General features: G+C 50.8%; 1 protein-coding gene across 1 annotated transcript; it reads left to right on the plus strand.

Moving 5' to 3' along the window:
* Positions 1–3,473: 3,473 nt before the first annotated feature.
* Positions 3,474–18,747, plus strand: LOC306774173 (solute carrier family 15 member 1-like; the record flags this gene model as incomplete). Its single annotated transcript, XM_079264153.1, has 22 exons — positions 3,474–3,497; positions 3,587–3,671; positions 4,406–4,547; positions 7,514–7,633; positions 8,052–8,151; positions 8,936–9,026; positions 9,108–9,191; positions 11,212–11,294; positions 11,372–11,458; positions 11,539–11,628; positions 12,539–12,583; positions 12,673–12,705; positions 12,775–12,863; positions 13,131–13,212; positions 13,289–13,405; positions 13,483–13,620; positions 13,703–13,749; positions 14,445–14,552; positions 14,628–14,742; positions 14,869–15,006; positions 16,792–16,899; positions 18,088–18,747. The coding sequence occupies 22 exons, from the start codon at positions 3,474–3,476 to the stop codon at positions 18,343–18,345; spliced, it is 2,184 nt and encodes a 727-aa protein (XP_079120279.1). The 3' UTR covers positions 18,346–18,747.
* Positions 18,748–19,458: the final 711 nt, after the last annotated feature.

Genomic DNA, 19,458 nt, shown 5'->3' on the forward strand with positions numbered 1-19,458 from the left:
ATCTAGCCCCCATCTGGCCCCCATCTGGCCCCCATCTGGCCCACATCTAGCCCCCATCTGGCCCACATCTGGCCCACATCTGGCCCCCATCTGGCCCACATCTAGCCCCCATCTGGCCCACATCTGGCCCACATCTGGCCCACATCTGGCCCCCATCTAGCCCCCATCTAGCCCCCATCTAGCCCCGATCTGGCCCACATCTGGCCCACATCTGGCCCACATCTGGCCCCCATCTGGCCCACATCTAGCCCACATCTGGCCCACATCTGGCCCACATCTGGCCCCCATCTGGCCCACATCTGGCCCCCATCTGGCCCACATCTGGCCCACATCTGGCCCCCATCTGGCCCACATCTAGCCCCCATCTGGCCCACATCTGGCCCACATCTGGCCCCCATCTGGCCCACATCTAGCCCCCATCTGGCCCACATCTGGCCCACATCTGGCCCCCATCTAGCCCCCATCTAGCCCCCATCTAGCCCCGATCTGGCCCACATCTGGCCCCCATCTGGCCCACATCTAGCCCCCATCTGGCCCACATCTGGCCCACATCTGGCCCACATCTGGCCCCCATCTAGCCCCCATCTAGCCCCCATCTAGCCCCGATCTGGCCCGTATCTGGCCCGCATCTGGCCCGCATCTGGCCCACATCTGGCCCACATCTGGCCCACATCTAGCCCCCATCTAGCCCCGATCTGGCCCGTATCTGGCCCCCATCTGGCCCACATCTAGCCCCCATCTGGCCCCCATCTGGCCCACATCTAGCCCCCATCTAGCCCCGATCTGGCCCGCATCTGGCCCCCATCTGGCCCACATCTAGCCCTCATCTGGCCCACATCCTGCCCCCATCTGGCCCCCATCTGGCCCCCATCTGGCTCCCATCTGGCCCCCATCTGGCCCGCATCTGGCCCCCATCTGGCCCACATCTGGCCCACATCTAGCCCCCATCTAGCCCCCATCTGGCCCCCATCTGGCCCGCATCTGGCCCACATCTAGCCCCGATCTGGCCCACATCTGGCCCACATCTAGCCCCGATCTGGCCCCGATCTGGCCCACATCTAGCCCCCATCTGGCCCACATCTGGCCCCCATCTGGCCCCCATTTGGCCCCCATCTGGCCTGCATCTGGCCCCCATCTAGCCCCCATCTGGCCCACATCTGGCCCCATCTGGCCCACATCTAGCCCCCATCTGGCCCCCATCTGGCCCACATCCTTCCCCCATCTGGTCCCCATCTGGCCCCCATCTGGCCCCCATCTGGCCCCCATCTAGCCCCCATCTGGCCCACATCCTGCCCCCATCTGGCCCCCATCTGGCTCCCATCTGGCCCCCATCTGGCCCGCATCTGGCCCCCATCTGGCCCGCATCTGGCCCACATCTGGCCCCCATCTAGCCCCCATCTAGCCCCCATCTGGCCCCCATCTGGCCCACATCTAGCCCCCATCTGGCCCCCATCTGGCCCCCATCTGGCCCACATCTAGCCCCCATCTGGCCCCCATCTGGCCCACATCTGGCCCACATCTGGCCCCCATCTGGCCCGCATCTGGCCCCCATCTGGCCCCCATCTGGCCCACATCTGGCCCACATCTAGCCCCCATCTAGCCCCGATCTGGCCCGTATCTGGCCCCCATCTGGCCCACATCTGGCCCACATCTAGCCCCCATCTGGCCCACATCTAGCCCCCATCTAGCCCCGATCTGGCCCGCATCTGGCCCACATATGGCCCCCATCTGGCCCACATCTAGCCCCCATCTGGCCCCCATTTGGCCCCCATCTGGCCTGCATCTGGCCCACATCTGGCCCCATCTGGCCCACATCTGGCCCACATCTAGCCCCCATCTGGCCCACATCTGGCCCGTATCTGGCCCCCATCTGGCCCGCATCTGGCCCACATCTAGCCCCGATCTGGCCCCCATCTAGCCCCCATCTGGCCCCCATCTGGCCCACATCCTTCCCCCATCTGGCCCCCATCTGGCCCGCATCTGGCCCCCATCTGGCCCCCATCTAGCCCCCATCTGGCCCACATCCTGCCCCCATCTGGCCCCCACCTGGCTCCCATCTGGCCCGCATCTGGCCCCCATCTGACCCACATCTGGCCCACATCTGGCCCCCATCTAGCCCCCATCTAGCCCCCATCTGGCCCCCATCTGGCCCCCATCTGGCCCACATCTAGCCCCCATCTGGCCCCCATCTGGCCCCCATCTATCCCCCATCTGGCCCACATCTAGCCCCCATCTGGCCCCCATCTGGCCCACATCTGGCCCCCATCTGGCCCGTATCTGGCCCGCATCTGGCCCCCATCTGGCCCGCATCTGGCCCACATCTGGCCCACATCTGGCCCACATCTAGCCCCCATCTAGCCCCGATCTGGCCCCGATCTAGCCCCCATCTGGCCCACATCTGGCCCCCATCTGGCCCCCATCTGGCCCCGATCTAGCCCCCATCTGGCCCCCATCTGGCCCCGATCTAGCCCCCATCTGGCCCACATCTAGCCCCCATCTGGCCCACATCTGGCCCCCATCTGGCCCCCATCTGGCCCCGATCTAGCCCCCATCTGGCCCCGATCTAGCCCCCATCTGGCCCCCATCTGGCCCCCATCTGGCCCACATCTGGCCCGCATCTGGCCCCCATCTGGCCCGCATCTGGCCCACATCTGGCCCACATCTAGCCCGCATCTGGCCCACATCTAGCCCACATCTGGCCCCCATCTGGCCTGCATCTGGCCCCCATCTGGCCCACATCTGGCCCCATCTGGCCCCCATCTGGCCCACATCTGGCCCACATCTAGCCCCCATCTGGCCCACATCTGGCCCACATCTAGCCCACATCTGGCCCACATCTGGCCCCCATCTGTTTTTAGCCCCAGTTTGTCCAGACAGGAAGAAGCCCAGTCGTGCAGCCGGTGTGGTGGCAGCGTATTCCTGCAGACGCTCCGTTCATTCTGCCGGCTTTTCCACCCGTTGACATCAAATCCATCCCAACGTTGTTTGAACTCTGAACGAGCGTCTTATTTACCTTTTATTTCTGGTTTTTATGGACATTTCCAGCTTTTCTGTTACTGTTATCATTTATGATGCTCTTTATCTGAGAGGCAGCTTCGTCTCTTTGCACTTGGACTTCTTGAGTCATGGATTAATGTGCCATGTGCTGGAGATAAGGATGCTGGGAATGTGCTGGGCAGTGGGAATGTTGGTGATTTGCATGTTGGGAGGAGTCCAGCGCCAGTGGGCGTTCCACCAGCTGGATGTGAGGCTACATAAGGAGCTGGTGGGCCTGGGTTCGGTCTTTGTATCTGGGACTGGGACTGGAGTTGCTTGTTTATTACTTGGCGGAAGGATACAGGTGTTTGATCAACCAGTCATGGAAGGTGAGCGTAACACTCTTCTATCTTTATCTTTTATGTAATATTTTCAGATTTTTATTCCATTTAAAAAGAAAAAACTCATCAAAACTTTTTTTTCCCCACAAAGACGAAATGAAGAAACAGAAGAAAAAAAGTGTAAGTTTATTCCTGAAACTCAGCGTTGGGCTTTCCTTCTGCAGCGTTTGCCAGAAATCTGCAAAACTTTATTGTTTTTCCTCCAACAGGCAACGATCTGCGGATTCCCAATCAGCATCTTTTTTATCGTGATCAATGAGTTCTGCGAGCGTTTCTCCTACTATGGCATGCGAGGTGAGCCGGTCTGTTCTGCAACCGTGTCCGCATTCATAATAAATAAAAATGTTCATTTTTCTTAAAAAAAAAAAAAAAAAATTCTCAAAAAATATTAATTAAATTTGAAACTTTTGTTTTTATTAATTAAATTTGATTAAATTTTAATCATAAATGCAATTTTATCATTTAGCGGTTTTAAAAAAAATATTTTCAAAATTGAGTTAATTTTTTAAAATGTTTATATTTGGATTGAAACTTGATTTTTTTCATTATTTGACTTATTTATTGATTTATTTTATTTAATTACAGATATACCATAATATTTCAGGAACATTTGTTTTAAATACATTAAAGATTTGTTTATTTTTGGTTTAACTCATATTTTATCACTTTTATATAATTTACATGATTTTAAATGTTTCTTCCTGACAAAGCTGGAAGCAAGAACATAAAACAATATTTAAGTTTTTCTGTTTTGTTCATTTATTGCATTTTTTACAGACGTTACTTTTGCAGATAAATTTAGTTTAAGATAGAAAAAACAGTCAGAGAAGGAATTCAGCCAGAAATCGGTGAATGAATTTAACCAGCTTAAATAAATAAGAATTATCAGAAGTTAAAACATCTGGAAGGTTCCACCTTTCCTGTCTTCAGCTGCACTTTGGCGCCGACCTTCTGTCCACAGAACAATTTGCAGCTCCAGGTTTTAAACGTGTCTGAATAAAAGGACGTTTTGTCTCCGTGTCCTGCAGCCGTGCTGGTTCTGTACTTTAAGTACTTCCTGAAGTGGGACGACGACTTCGCCACCACCATCTACCACACCTTCGTGGCTCTGTGCTACCTGTCCCCCATCCTGGGCGCCATCATCGCCGACTCCTGGCTCGGAAAGTTCAAGTTAGTCTCAGAGCTGTCGGACAGAAACCATCTGACAGTCAGCTGACGGCTGTCCCCATCTGTCTCCGTCTGTCCCCGTCTGTCCCCATCTGTCTCCGTCTGACCCCGTCTGTCTCCGTCTGTCCCCTTCTGTCCCCGTCTGTCTCCGTCTGTCCCCGTCTGACCCCGTCTGTCCCCGTCTGTCTCCGTCTGACCCCGTCTGTCCCCATCTGTCCCCGTCTGTCCCCGTCTGTCTCCGTCTGTCCCCGTCTGACCCCGTCTGTCCCCGTCTGTCTCCGTCTGACCCCGTCTGTCCCCATCTGTCTCCGTCTGTCTCCGTCTGTCCCCGTCTGACCCCGTCTGTCTCCGTCTGTCCCCATCTGTCTCCGTCTGTCCCCGTCTGTCTCCGTCTGTCCCCGTCTGTCCCCAGCTGTCTCCGTCTGTCCCCGTCTGTCTCCGTCTGTCTCCGTCTGTCTCCGTCTGTCCCCGTCTGTCCCCGTCTGTCTCCGTCTGTCCCCGTCTGTCCCCGTCTGTCTCCGTCTGTCTCCGTCTGTCCCCGTCTGTCTCCGTCTGTCCCCGTCTGTCTCCGTCTGTCCCCGTCTGACCCCGTCTGTCCCCGTCTGTCTCCGTCTGTCCCCGTCTGTCCCCATCTGTCCCCGTCTGTCTCTGTCTGACCCCGTCTGTCCCCGTCTGACCCCGTCTGTCCCCGTCTGTCCCCGTCTGTCTCCGTCTGTCCCCGTCTGACCCCGTCTGTCCCCGTCTGTCTCCGTCTGACCCCGTCTGTCCCCATCTGTCTCCGTCTGTCTCCGTCTGTCCCCGTCTGACCCCGTCTGTCTCCGTCTGTCCCCATCTGTCTCCGTCTGTCCCCGTCTGTCTCCGTCTGTCCCCTTCTGTCTCCGTCTGTCCCCGTCTGTCCCCTTCTGTCTCCGTCTGTCCCCTTCTGTCTCCGTCTGTCTCCTTTCTGTCCCCTTCTGTCTCCGTCTGACCCCGTCTGTCCCTAGCTGTCTCCGTCTGTCCCCGTCTGACCCCGTCTGTCCCCATCTGTCCCCGTCTGTCTCTGTCTGACCCCGTCTGTCCCCGTCTGACCCCGTCTGTCCCCGTCTGTCCCCGTCTGACCCCGTCTGTCCCCGTCTGTCTCCGTCTGACCCCGTCTGTCCCCATCTGTCTCCGTCTGTCCCCGTCTGTCTCCGTCTGTCCCCGTCTGTCCCCGTCTGTCTCCGTCTGTCCCCATCTGTCTCCGTCTGTCCCCGTCTGTCCCCTTCTGTCTCCGTCTGTCCCCGTCTGTCCCCTTCTGTCTCCGTCTGTCCCCGTCTGACCCCGTCTGTCTCCGTCTGTCCCCGTCTGTCTCCGTCTGTCCCCGTCTGTCCCCTTCTGTCTCCGTCTGTCCCCGTCTGTCCCCTTCTGTCTCCGTCTGTCCCCGTCTGTCTCCGTCTGTCCCCGTCTGTCCCCTTCTGTCTCCGTCTGTCCCCGTCTGTCCCCATCTGTCTCCGTCTGTCCCCTTCTGTCTCCGTCTGTCCCCATCTGTCTCCGTCTGTCCCCGTCTGTCCCCGTCTGTCTCCGTCTGTCCCCTTCTGTCTCCGTCTGTCCCCATCTGTCTCCGTCTGTCCCCATCTGTCCCCGTCTGTCCCCGTCTGTGTCCGTCTGTCTCCGTCTGTCCCCATCTGTCTCCGTCTGACCCCGTCTGTCCCCAGCTGTCCCCTTCTGTCTCCGTCTGACCCCGTCTGTCCCCATCTGTCTCCGTCTGTCCCCATCTGTCTCCGTCTGACCCCGTCTGTCCCCGTCTGTCTCCGTCTGACCCCGTCTGTCCCCATCTGTCTCCGTCTGTCCCCGTCTGTCTCCGTCTGTCCCCGTCTGACCCCGTCTGTCTCCGTCTGTCCCCGTCTGACCCCGTCTGTCTCCGTCTGTCCCCTTCTGTCTCCGTCTGACCCCAGCTGTCTCCGTCTGTCCCCATCTGTCTCCGTCTGTCCCCGTCTGACCCCGTCTGTCCCCATCTGTCCCCGTCTGTCTCTGTCTGACCCCGTCTGTCCCCGTCTGACCCCGTCTGTCCCCGTCTGTCTCCGTCTGTCCCCGTCTGACCCCGTCTGTCCCCGTCTGTCTCCGTCTGACCCCGTCTGTCCCCATCTGTCTCCGTCTGTCCCCGTCTGTCTCCGTCTGTCCCCGTCTGTCTCCGTCTGTCCCCGTCTGTCTCCGTCTGTCCCCTTCTGTCTCCGTCTGACCCCGTCTGTCCCCGTCTGTCTCCGTCTGTCCCCGTCTGTCCCCTTCTGTCTCCGTCTGTCCCCGTCTGTCCCCTTCTGTCTCCGTCTGTCCCCGTCTGTCTCCGTCTGTCCCCGTCTGACCCCGTCTGTCTCCGTCTGTCCCCGTCTGTCTCCGTCTGTCCCCGTCTGTCCCCTTCTGTCTCCGTCTGTCCCCGTCTGTCTCCGTCTGTCCCCGTCTGTCCCCATCTGTCTCCGTCTGTCCCCTTCTGTCCCCGTCTGTCTCCGTCTGTCCCCTTCTGTCTCCGTCTGACCCCGTCTGTCCCCATCTGTCTCCGTCTGTCCCCATCTGTCTCCGTCTGTCCCCGTCTGTCTCCGTCTGTCCCCGTCTGTCTCCGTCTGTCCCCGTCTGTCCCCTTCTGTCTCCGTCTGACCCCGTCTGTCCCCATCTGTCTCCGTCTGTCCCCATCTGTCTCCGTCTGTCCCCGTCTGTCTCCGTCTGTCCCCGTCTGTCCCCGTCTGTCTCCGTCTGTCCCCTTCTGTCTCCGTCTGACCCCGTCTGTCCCCATCTGTCTCCCTCTGTCCCCATCTGTCTCCGTCTGTCCCCGTCTGTCCCCGTCTGTCTCCGTCTGTCCCCATCTGTCTCCGTCTGTCCCCGTCTGTCTCCGTCTGTCCCCTTCTGTCTCCGTCTGACCCCGTCTGTCCCCATCTGTCTCCGTCTGTCCCCATCTGACCCCGTCTGTCTCCGTCTGTCCCCGTCTGACCCCGTCTGTCTCCGTCTGTGTCCGTCCCCAGGACCATCGTCTACCTGTCCATCGTCTACGCGCTGGGACAGGTGATCATGGCCGTCAGCGCCATCCATGACATCACCGACTCGGACAGGGACGGGAACCCGGACAACATAGCGGTCCACATGTGAGCTTCAGACACACAGAAGAGACTGAACACACACACACACACAGACACACACACACAGACACACACACACAGACACACACACAGACACACACACACACACACACAGACACACACACACACACACAGACACACACACACACACACAGACACACACACAGACACACACACACACAGACACACACACACACACACAGACACACACACACACACACAGACACACACACACACACACACACACACACACACACAGACACACACACAGACACACACACACACAGACACACACACACACACACAGACACACACACACACACACAGACACACACACACACACACACACACAGACACACACACACACACACACACACAGACACACACACAGGTTGGCAGCTGACAGGTGTGTTTCTACCTCCAGAGCTCTGTCCATGGTGGGTCTGCTGCTCATCGCCCTGGGAACCGGCGGCATCAAACCCTGCGTTGCCGCCTTCGGTGGAGACCAGTTCGATGAAAGTCAGGTTGGTGATGAGCCCCTAAAACCCCCCAGACCCCCCCAGGTCCTCCCCCACCAGACCCCCCCAGGTCCTCCCCCATCAGACGCCCCCCCAAGTCCACGTCCTCCCCCCCCAGACCCCCCCAGGTCCTCCCCCATCAGACGCCCCCCCAAGTCCACGTCCTCCCCCCCCAGACCCCCCCAGGTCCTCCCCCATCAGGACCAGCAGTGTGGAACTGTGATGGTCATGTGACCCTCCAGATGGTCTACGGAGGTTTTCCAGCGTTTCTATCCGTCCAGGAGGTCTACAATCCAGCCTCTAGATGTTCTGCAGGGATCAGCCACTCTGACCTCTTGGTCCAGGGTCCTGCAGGTTTTAGATGTTTCCCTGCTGCATCACACCTGATCCAGATGAAAAGGTTCTCTAGCAGCTTGTTGTCCAGTTCTGCAGCAGCCTCTGAATGACCCATTCATCTGAGTCAGGTGTGTGGCAGCAGGGAAACATGGAAAACCTCACCGTCGTGGCTGCCATCCTGCTGGTTGCCATGGTTACTTCCTGCTGGGCCTTGGTTCGCTGGGAATTAAACGTTGGTGACAGATATTCCTTCTGAAGGTTATGGACGTACGGCGAGACGTTTCTGCTGAAAGACGCCTCCCGGCTGGTCAGCACTTCTGCTCTGTTCTCATCCCGTTGTTTATTAACTAACCACGGGTCGAACATCGGGCGTCATCACTGTTCAAGGTGACGAGACGGAGGACATTCATGACGCCAGTTGTGGGATTCATGTTTAATCCGCTGTTTCCGGCAGGAGAAGCAGAGAAGCACCTTCTTCTCCATCTTCTACCTGTCCATCAACGCAGGAAGCCTGCTGTCCACCGTCATCACACCCATCCTCAGAGGTACACACTCAGCAGATGTTCAGCAGATTCACATCGTCTCAGCTTAAACAGAGTAAACTTTCTGCTTCCTGTGGTTTTCAGCTCAGGATTGTGGGATTCACACCCAGCAGAAATGCTACCCGCTGGCTTTCGGAGTCCCGGCTGCTCTCATGGTGGTCGCTCTGAGTAAGAAGACACAGTTTCATTAAATACAACCTACACTGTAAAAACAATTCTGTAAAAAAAACATGAAAAACCTAAAATTCCTGCAGCTGAGACACCACAAAAATCCTTAAAAACAGGAAAAAAATATTTTAAAAATCCCAAAAAAGAAAGTTTATACCTTTACTGTTACATGTATTTTTCTTTTATTTTAATCTTCATCATAATTAATAAAAGATGTAAAAATGCATTCAGTAAATTCACCAAAAACTCTTTTTTTTTTTTTGCTCTAATCAATACAAAAAGTGAAACAGATGCTTTGTATTGATCACACAAACATATTTTATAATGTGCATTTATATAACAAACAGCTAATAAAGCTAGCTTCAGTCAGAAAACTAAAATCTTAAGAGAAATATAAAAAATCTGTTATTATGCGACATAAAAACACGTGTTTGACTTTCTGCTTTGATTTAGTTTAAAAATGAGGGTTTTGCTTCTATTTTACTTTATTCAGATGCACCTGTTGGCACGTAAGTAGTAATTAGTTATAAAATCAGTTTAGCAATTTTAAACATAAAACTATTGACATAACAACATTGTAATAACACAAACTGCTAAAACGTGTTTTATTTCCTTGTTTATGAATTATGACATGATCAATTACACTTTTAAAATTATTTTTCATGCAGTTATATTAATATTATATAAAAGATGGGCGGAGCCTCTGTGACATCACCCGAAGGTTTCTGAAGAGCTGAATTGAAGCTCGGTGGGCCGTTCCTACCATCACCGTCATCTCGCCAGGAAAATACAAATATGGGCAAAGAGGTGGAGCTGAGAGGGGGGCTGTGAGCGTCATGGTGGATGATTGACATTGAGCGAACTCCGAGCTTTCTGTAGCTAAGAGCTAACCGAGCTAACCCGGAGATAACAGGAGCTAACGGAGGTAAGCGGGCTAAAGCTAAGTCACGTTGTTAACCGGCTAAAAACCGCGGTTGTTCTACGTTCTTCTGACTTGAAGCGGGAGATTGGTGCCTGTCAATCAAAAGGACACGCCCCTAAATATGCCGAATTTCAATATTAAATTACTTTTAAACGGGCGAGTTAGAAAAAAAATCACCTGGAAACCTGACCTATTAAACCTTAAATGGATTTTTGTACCAGGCTGTAAACATGTTTATTTCTGCTGGAAACGTGTTTATTTCTGCTGTAAACATGTTTATTTCTGCTGGATACGTGTTTATTTCTGCTGTAAACATGTTTATTTCTGCTGGAAACGTGTTTATTTCTGCTGTAAACAGTTTTATTCCTGCAGTAAACATGTTTATTTCTGCTGTAAACATGTTTATTCCTGCAGTAAACATGTTTATTTCTGCTGTAAACATGTTTATTTCTGCTGTAAACGTGTTTATTTCTGCTGTAAACAGTTTTATTCCTGCAGTAAACATGTTTATTTCTGCTGTAAACATGTTTATTTCTGCTGTAAACGTGTTTATTTCTGCTGTAAACAGTTTTATTCCTGCAGTAAACATGTTTATTTCTGCTGTAAACATGTTTATTTCTGCTGTGAAGTTGGTCTTTTTAACATGGGAGTCTATGGGGATTTGCTCTGTTTTGCAGCCCCTAGTGGATGAAGGGGAACTGCAATTTTATGAACTTCCGCATAGGCTTCACTTTTTACCACCGAAGGTTCCGTCCATCTTTCAGATACGGTCTATGGGTTAAACATGTTTTTGGCTTTGTGTTGCTTGTAGCGGCCAAGATACAACCAGCTAGCCTGTTGTAATAGCCGAACTGCCAACAGCTAGCCTGCTCAGTTTATCCATTTTTCACCCACAAATATGGCAGATGTGCGAGTCACATGATCAGTGTGCAACACTAAGGATGGTCTGTAATGTAATGCTTTACTTCCTGGTATTTATTTAGGACAGAAAACAGGAATCTGGCCATGTTAAACGGGAATTTAAACGGGGTTTATTAGGTTTTCAGTTTTTTATTTAACACTTTTATAGCATTAATTTAAAATTATGTGTGTTTCCAGTTGTCTTCATTGTTGGAAGTGGAATGTACAATAAGACGGCTCCACAAGGCAACATCATGGTGAAAGTCTGCAGATGCATCGGAGTAAGTTCCTCCTCACAGAGGATCTCAGATCCAGATCCAACCTGAACACGAACTCATTGTTTTTCTGCTGTTTGCAGTTTGCCATCAAGAACCGCTTTACACATCGTTCTTCTCAGTACCCCAAGAGGGAGCACTGGATGGACTGGGCTGAGGAGAAGTATGATGTACGTGTTATGAGAGACACCATTACCACCAGCGAGGATTTATCATCTGAATTCATTTGATGTTGTTTGTCCTGGTGTAGAAACTCCTGATAGCCCAGGTGAAGATGGTGCTGAAGGTGTTGTTCCTCTACATCCCTCTGCCCATGTTCTGGGCTCTCTTCGACCAGCAGGTATTCAGGACAAACATTTACAGCTAAAATTACTCTGAACCCGTGTTCGAAAAACTCTCAAACTGCGGTTAGTTCTAAACTGCTCTTTTATGCAGCTTGTATGATCAGTCTTCTACCCCCCTCCACCAGAGGGCAGAAGACCACGATCAGATTGAATAAAACAGCAGAGCTGCGTGAAAACAAATCAATCAGTTTGAATTTGTCAAATGTTTCAATTTTCAATATCGATTCATGAAACTCAGAGATTAGTGTTAGGGTATTAAAGGTGAATAATCCAGGCTAAACTGTTTAGTAGCTTATCACCTCCGATATTAGCAGCTAATGCTAAGACCGTAGGATTCCACAGCTAACACTGAGAACATGGTTTCTGAAGTTAGCCGCTAACACTGACAACATAGTTTCTGAAGTTAGCCGCTAACACTGAGAACATGGTTTCTGAAGTTAGCCGCTAACACTGAGAACATGGTTTCTGAAGTTAGCCGCTAACACTGAGAACATGGTTTCTGAAGTTAGCCGCTAACACTGAGAACATGGTTTCTGAAGTTAGCCGCTAACACTGAGAACATGGTTTCTGAAGTTAGCAGCTAACAGTAAGCCTGTAGGTTTTCACATTAGCAGCTAACATTAACCCCACATGCTCTCTGATTAGCAGCTAACTCTGACAACATGGTTTCTGAAGTTAGCAGCTAACACTGACAACATGGTTTCTGAAGTTTTAAGATGTCCTTAAGATAAAAAGAACTTGATTTACATAATTCTGTGTAAATGAATTGACACTGAATCGTGTTTAAACAGAATCCAGTTTGCGGTGAATCAGATTCAGGATTTTGGTGTCGGCGCCAGTTTTCTATCAGAAATCAGCTTTTTAACGGTTTCAAATCGTCCTCAAACTCTCCTGTCTGACCCGCAGGGCTCCAGATGGACCCTCCAGGCCACCACCATGAACGGCAACTTTGTGAGTTTCATTCCCAGCCTTCGTTCTACTTCCTGTTTGCTCCCACTGCACAGATTCAATGAGATCCTCCATGTTTTTCCCTCCAACAGGGTTTGATCACCATCCAGCCGGACCAGATGCAGGTAAGATGTTTGTCTGTTGTTGACATGAGCTGATGGGGCAACATGACGGAGTGTGCTTCCTCCCACCAGACCGTCAACCCCATCCTCATCCTCATCCTGGTCCCCATCATGGACAGCGTGGTCTACCCCCTGATTGCCAAGTGCAAGTTAAACTTCACGTAAGTCTGAAAATGTCACGAAAACCATGTTTCTGCAGTTAAAACCAGTCTCAGTACCACGGTGGGACGAAAACCTGGACTGGAACTATATCCAAGTCTAAGTGAGCAGCATGTCTCCGTCCTCTCTGGGAGACAGGACGCTTCGGAGATCGGTCTGTAGGTTCTGATGTTAGAAAGAAGGTCATGTATGTACGTCACATGACCCCTGCGGTCATGACCCCTGCGGTCATGTGACTGTATCTGGCTAAACGAGTGTCTGTCGTTCAGTCCGTTGAAGAAGATCACGGTTGGGATGTTCCTCGCCGCTCTCGCCTTTGTTTCGGCTGCTGTGGTGCAGTTACAAATCGATGTGAGTGAAAGTAGCTCCTCAGAAATCCGAAGTGCGAACGACGCTGTTTTCATGCATCTTTTCTCTCCTCCTGCAGAAAACTCTGCCCACATTCCCGTCGGCCACTGAGGTGCAGGCGAAGATCATCAACACCTTCAACAGGCCGCTAACCGTGAAGGCTGGAGACAATACCGTCACGCTGGAGGCCTTCTCGGTACGTTAGCGAACCTACGACAGTTTTATTAGACGCTGGAACATGAAGTCATTCCGACATAAAACCTTCTCCTGCAGGCCAGTGAAGATTATCTGACCTTTTCTCACCCGTTTCAACTGACTGCGGAAAACATGACGGAGTCAGTCAGTTTACATAACGGCACTCGAAACACCATCACGATCGTTCAGGACGGAGGTGGGCCCAGCTACACGGTGGTGAGTATGCCTGCTAGTGCCGCTAATGGCGTCCGGGTTTGCTGTCATAACTCCAGCCTGCACGTCGTTTTTCTGTCCGCAGTTCAAAGACATCGCAGCGAAGCCGGAGGAGGGCGCCAATTCCATCAGGCAAGTTCTCTTCTGCTTTTATTCAACCATTCTAAAAAGACAAACATGAAAAATCCTTCACACACAACAAGCCGCTATTAGCAAGGGCAACATTATAGATTAATAACAATAAAAATCCATCAGGCGAGTTGTCATGATGAGCCGCATTAAAGTACATAAACGCACCAATCAGAAAACTCTCCTAAAACGATGCAACTTGTTGCTGAGGAAGAGGAGGTGTTGTGGGAGTGCTGCCTCCTGGTGGACAGGAGGACTAACACACCCTGGACATGTCTAATTGGTGGCGTCCTTGCCGACGTCCAGTGGACAGGAACTGATTCCTGGACTGGAACAAGTCCTTTATGTGGATCTTCTGGTGAAAACGGATTCTTCACAAAATATTTACACAAAAACCTGCAGAGACGTTTTCTATGTTTTGATGTAAATAGTTTTTTTTTGTTAAATTTGTGCACAAAGTTTTTAAATCAACTATTTATATTACCCTCCAACTGGTCTGTTTGTGCTTTTTATGCAGAAAAGTTGACTTTTTCCAACATTTATATGTAATGAAGTTTTTCTGAGATAATGACATCAAATTCTTTGCAGACATGGCGCTCCTGGTTTCCATGGTTACATGAACCACATTCATTCTGGTTCCGGCAAAGCACAGTGAAAACAGCCGGAAGCGGTTTAAAGTTCATTCTTTGTGCTTTCAGGTTTTTTAACGGTTTCGGATCCGTTCTAAACATAACGGTGGGGGACAAGTGGTTCGGAGACGTCGTTTCCAACAACATGTCCAGATATCTCAACATCTCGCAGGGAAAGTAAGTTGTTTTTCATTTTTCTGACGTACAGTAGCATTAGAGCAACATCTGGCTGTAACTGCTGCTTTCTGGCAGCGCTGCGTTCGTGATGAAGGACTCTGCTGGAAGGGAGTGCACCTTGACCAAAAACCTGGGCTTCGGCAGCTCCTACACCTTCATCATCCCGTCCACCTTCACCTTCGAACAAGAGGTAACTAACACACCGCTTTGGTGACGTCACCGGCTGAACTGGCGGGTTTTAACAGGTGTGTGTGTGTGTGCGTGTGCGTGTGCGTGCGTGCGTGCGTGCATGCGTGCGTGTGCGTGTGTGCTGCAGTGTGAGAAGAGCATCCGCGAGGTGATGGACATCGAGCCCAACTCCATCCACATGGCCCTGCAGATTCCTCAGTACTTCCTCATGACGTCAGGCGAAGTCGTCTTCTCCGTCACCGGGCTGGAGTTCTCGTACTCACAGGTAAACCAGTCTGTCACACACCTGTCCGTCACACACCTGTCCGTCACACACCTGTCTGTCACACACCTGTCCGTCACACACCTGTCTGTCACACACCTGTCCGTCACACACCTGTCTGTCACACACCTGTCTGTCACACACCTGTCTGTCGTACACCTGTCTGTCACACACCTGTCCGTCACACACCTGTCTGTCACACACCTGTCTGTGGGACACCTGTCTGTCACACACCTGTCTGTCACACACCTGTCTGTCGTACACCTGTCCGTCACACACCTGTCTGTCACACACCTGTCCGTCACACACCTGTCTGTCACACACCTGTCTGTCGTACACCTGTCTGTCGTACACCTGTCTGTCACACACCTGTCTGTCGTACACCTGTCCGTCACACACCTGTCTGTCACACACCTGTCTGTCACACACCTGTCTGTCGGACACCTGTCTGTCACACACCTGTCTGTCACACACCTGTCTGTCACACACCTGTCTGTCGTACACCTGTCTGTCACACACCTGTCTGTCGGACACCTGTCTGTCGTACACCTGTCCGTCACACACCTGTCTGTCACACACCTGTCTGTCACACACCTGTCCGTCACACACCTGTCTGTCACACACCTGTCTGTGGGACACCTGTCTGTCACACACCTGTCTGTCACACACCTGTCCGTCACACACCTGTCTGTCACACACCTGTCTGTCGTACACCTGTCTGTCACACACCTGTCCGTCACACACCTGTCTGTCACACACCTGTCTGTGGGACACCTGTCTGTCACACACCTGTCTGTGGGACACCTGTCTGTCACACACCTGTCTGTCACACACCTGTCCGTCACACACCTGTCTGTCGTACACCTGTCCGTCACACACCTGTCTGTCACACACCTGTCTGTCGTACACCTGTCCGTCACACACCTGTCTGTCGTACACCTGTCTGTCACACACCTGTCTGTCACACACCTGTCTGTCGTACACCTGTCTGTCACACACCTGTCTGTCGTACACCTGTCCGTCACACACCTGTCCGTCACACACCTGTCTGTCACACACCTGTCTGTCGTACACCTGTCCGTCACACACCTGTCCGTCACACACCTGTCTGTCACACACCTGTCTGTCATACACCTGTCTGTCACACACCTGTCTGTCACACACCTGTCTGTCGTACACCAGTCTGTCACACACCTGTCCGTCACACACCTGTCCGTCATACACCTGTCCGTCATACACCTGTCTGTCATACACCTGTCTGTCACACACCTGTCTGTCACACACCTGTCTGTCGTACACCAGTCTGTCACACACCTGTCCGTCACACACCTGTCCGTCATACACCTGTCCGTCATACACCAGTCTGTCACACACCTGTCCGTCACACACCTGTCCGTCACACACCTGTCTGTCGTACACCTGTCTGTCACACACCTGTCTGTCACACACCTGTCTGTCGTACACCAGTCTGTCACACACCTGTCCGTCACACACCTGTCCGTCACACACCTGTCTGTCACACACCTGTCCGTCACACACCTGTCTGTCACACACCTGTCTGTCGTACACCTGTCCGTCACACACCTGTCTGTCGTACACCTGTCCGTCACACACCTGTCTGTCGTACACCTGTCCGTCACACACCTGTCTGTCGTACACCTGTCTGTCACACACCTGTCTGTCGTACACCTGTCCGTCACACACCTGTCCGTCACACACCTGTCCGTCACACACCTGTCTGTCGTACACCTGTCCGTCACACACCTGTCTGTCGTACACCTGTCGTAGGCGCCGAGCAACATGAAGTCCGTGCTGCAAGCCGGTTGGCTGTTCACTGTTGCCGTGGGAAACATCATCGTGCTGATTGTTGCAGAAGCTGCGACGCTTCCAGACCAGGTGAGCGGCTCCGATTTTACTGCTTTTATTTACGTTGAAATCAGCAGCGACAACCTGCAAACATACGGAATCCCACAGGCCCAAATAAAATAAAATCAGAACTATCCGTACACATGCATGCTGTTCACATCACAACAGAACATGTTCCGATTGGACGGCATCAGGAAGGCGGAGCTTTGTGTCTGTAAATAACAACAAACAGCTGTTTGGACGGGTTAGCTAAACCCAGGCGCGTGTTTTCTGTAGAAAACAAGATGGTTTATGTCGAGATAATGTTTTTCTAAAAGACGTCGAGATCAACATTTACATCAGGAAACTATTTAATTTGCCTGAGATCACATAAATTCCTGAAAATAAATTCTCATATCCAGATGTTAACCTTTTTTCTCACGTCTTTGTTTTATCTAACTTTTGTAAAAAAAAATCAGATCATTCACTGACACAGTGACAAAATATTTAATTTTCTTGACAAAATATCTTGTTTTCTTAAGAAACTGAGCTAATATGTTATGTGGAGATGAATGTGTTAAATCAGAACTAAAGTCTTTCTTGTTTTGTCTTTTTTTTCCTTTATAAATTTTTAGCTGATAAAGACTGATTGTTGTTCCCAGACGACGTAAATAATTGTATCAGTTTGAGAAACAAAATCTTATCTCTAAATAATTTTCTAAGTTTATAATTAAATAATTAAATTAAATAACTAAATAATTAAATTAAATAATTCTGAGAAAACAAGATGTTTCCTGAAATCATAACACTAAATTATTCCAATTATCTGTAGAAAATGAAGATAATTTATCTTTTATCTTAAGATAATGTTTAAAGTTTGAAGTCGCTTTTTAGGATGATTAAACTGTTTTTCTCAACAAAACCAGTTTTTCCCTAAAATGTATTTTTCCATAATGTGGAGAAAATCTCATATTGAGAAATGAATATAATTAATCTCTTATTCATAAATAATGTTTTAACTTCATCACATTTTAAAGCTGAATAAACTGTTATCTCGAGCTGATCATGTCAAATTAATGATCTTTTCATTTTGTTTCTTAAACTTAAGCTTGAAAAATATAAAATGAGATAAATGATTTAATAAAGAATATTGGTAATAAATTAGATTATTGCAGGTGTGGTAAACTCCAGCTTCATGTAGAAGTAAAATAAAATGTTGACGTGTGCTTTTCTTCCCAGTGGGCCGAATACATCCTCTTCGCATCTCTGCTGGTGCTGGTCTGCATCGTTTTCGCCATCATGGCTTATTTCTACACCTACACCGACCCAGCAAAGGTAGAAGCACAGTTTGGCGTCATGGAGCCTGAAGACAAAGACGAGAAGAGGAAGAGGAGTTTGGAAATGGTGAAGAAGGACTTGGCCGAGCACCACAACGAGGACAGGAGGAGTTCCGATTCCAGCTCGGACAAAGACGAAGCAAAGCAGAGCAAGATGTGAAGACGCTTTGACTTCAGTCAGACGTCACAATTTCATCTGTATTTATTTCCATGAACAGTTGAAAAATATTTTCTACATGAACATCTGGAGCAGGTAATAATCTACCGATTTCTCGGTAGAACGCATAGCTTCCACAGGCTTAGCTTCTGGAGGACACGCCTGTTCCGGAGGTCATGCCTGTTGGAGGAGGCCACACCTGTTCCAGAAGCCACGCCTCTGGAAGGACGTCACGCCTGTTCCAGAAGCCACGCCTCCTGGGGAGGCCACGCCCGTTCCCGAAACCACGCCCCTTGGAGGAGGCCACGCCTGTTCCAGAAGCCACGCCTCTGGAAGGACGTCATGCCTGTTCCAGAAGCCACGCCTCCTGGGGGAGGCCACGCCCGTTCCAGAAACCACGCCCCTTGGAGGAGGCCACGCCTGTTCCAGAAGCCACGCCTCCTGGAGGAGACCACAGCAAAGAGCCTAGCGTGGTTTTGCATCAAATGAAATGTACATTAAAATATAAATGTTTACCAACATGTTGACTGAGTCTTGTATTTACACAAAGATCGAGTGAAAATGTCACATTTATCCATGAAGCTGGTTTTAGATAAAATGTCCTAAATATGCTTCCATAGTTGCAGCTCGTCCTGAACGCTGCCGCTTGGCTTTCACCATCATTGTTTCAGCTTGTAAAAAGAACAGAATTATCCCACGTCATCACGTATCCCTGGTGAAGTCTGGAAAAACATCTCCTCCTCATTAAACCTGGAAAACCAAGCAGCTGCATCAGATCCATGATGAAACTACCGTTTAAATTTATTCCACTAAAAACACGTGTCAGGACATGATTAACTTTTCTCTTACGATTTACCATCACACTGATTTACTCAAGTAGAAGTATATTATTACTACTGCTGATGTGCTGCACAGATAAAATGTGCAGATTTTAGCTTGGAATGAATTTGACCTGATCTCGGCCCTTTTGGGCACTGAAACGTGCACTCATGGCCTTACAACCAGGTAAAACTGTCATCTCAGGTATGTTTATAGCCACTGACTTCACTGAATCCCCAGCTTTTACTATTAACTTCTTATTTTTATGCTCAACTTCGCCCTGGAAGACCTGCTGCT

This window comes from Telmatherina bonti, assembly GCF_933228915.1.
Source record: "Telmatherina bonti genome assembly, chromosome: 24".
Taxonomy (NCBI): domain Eukaryota; kingdom Metazoa; phylum Chordata; class Actinopteri; order Atheriniformes; family Telmatherinidae; genus Telmatherina; species Telmatherina bonti.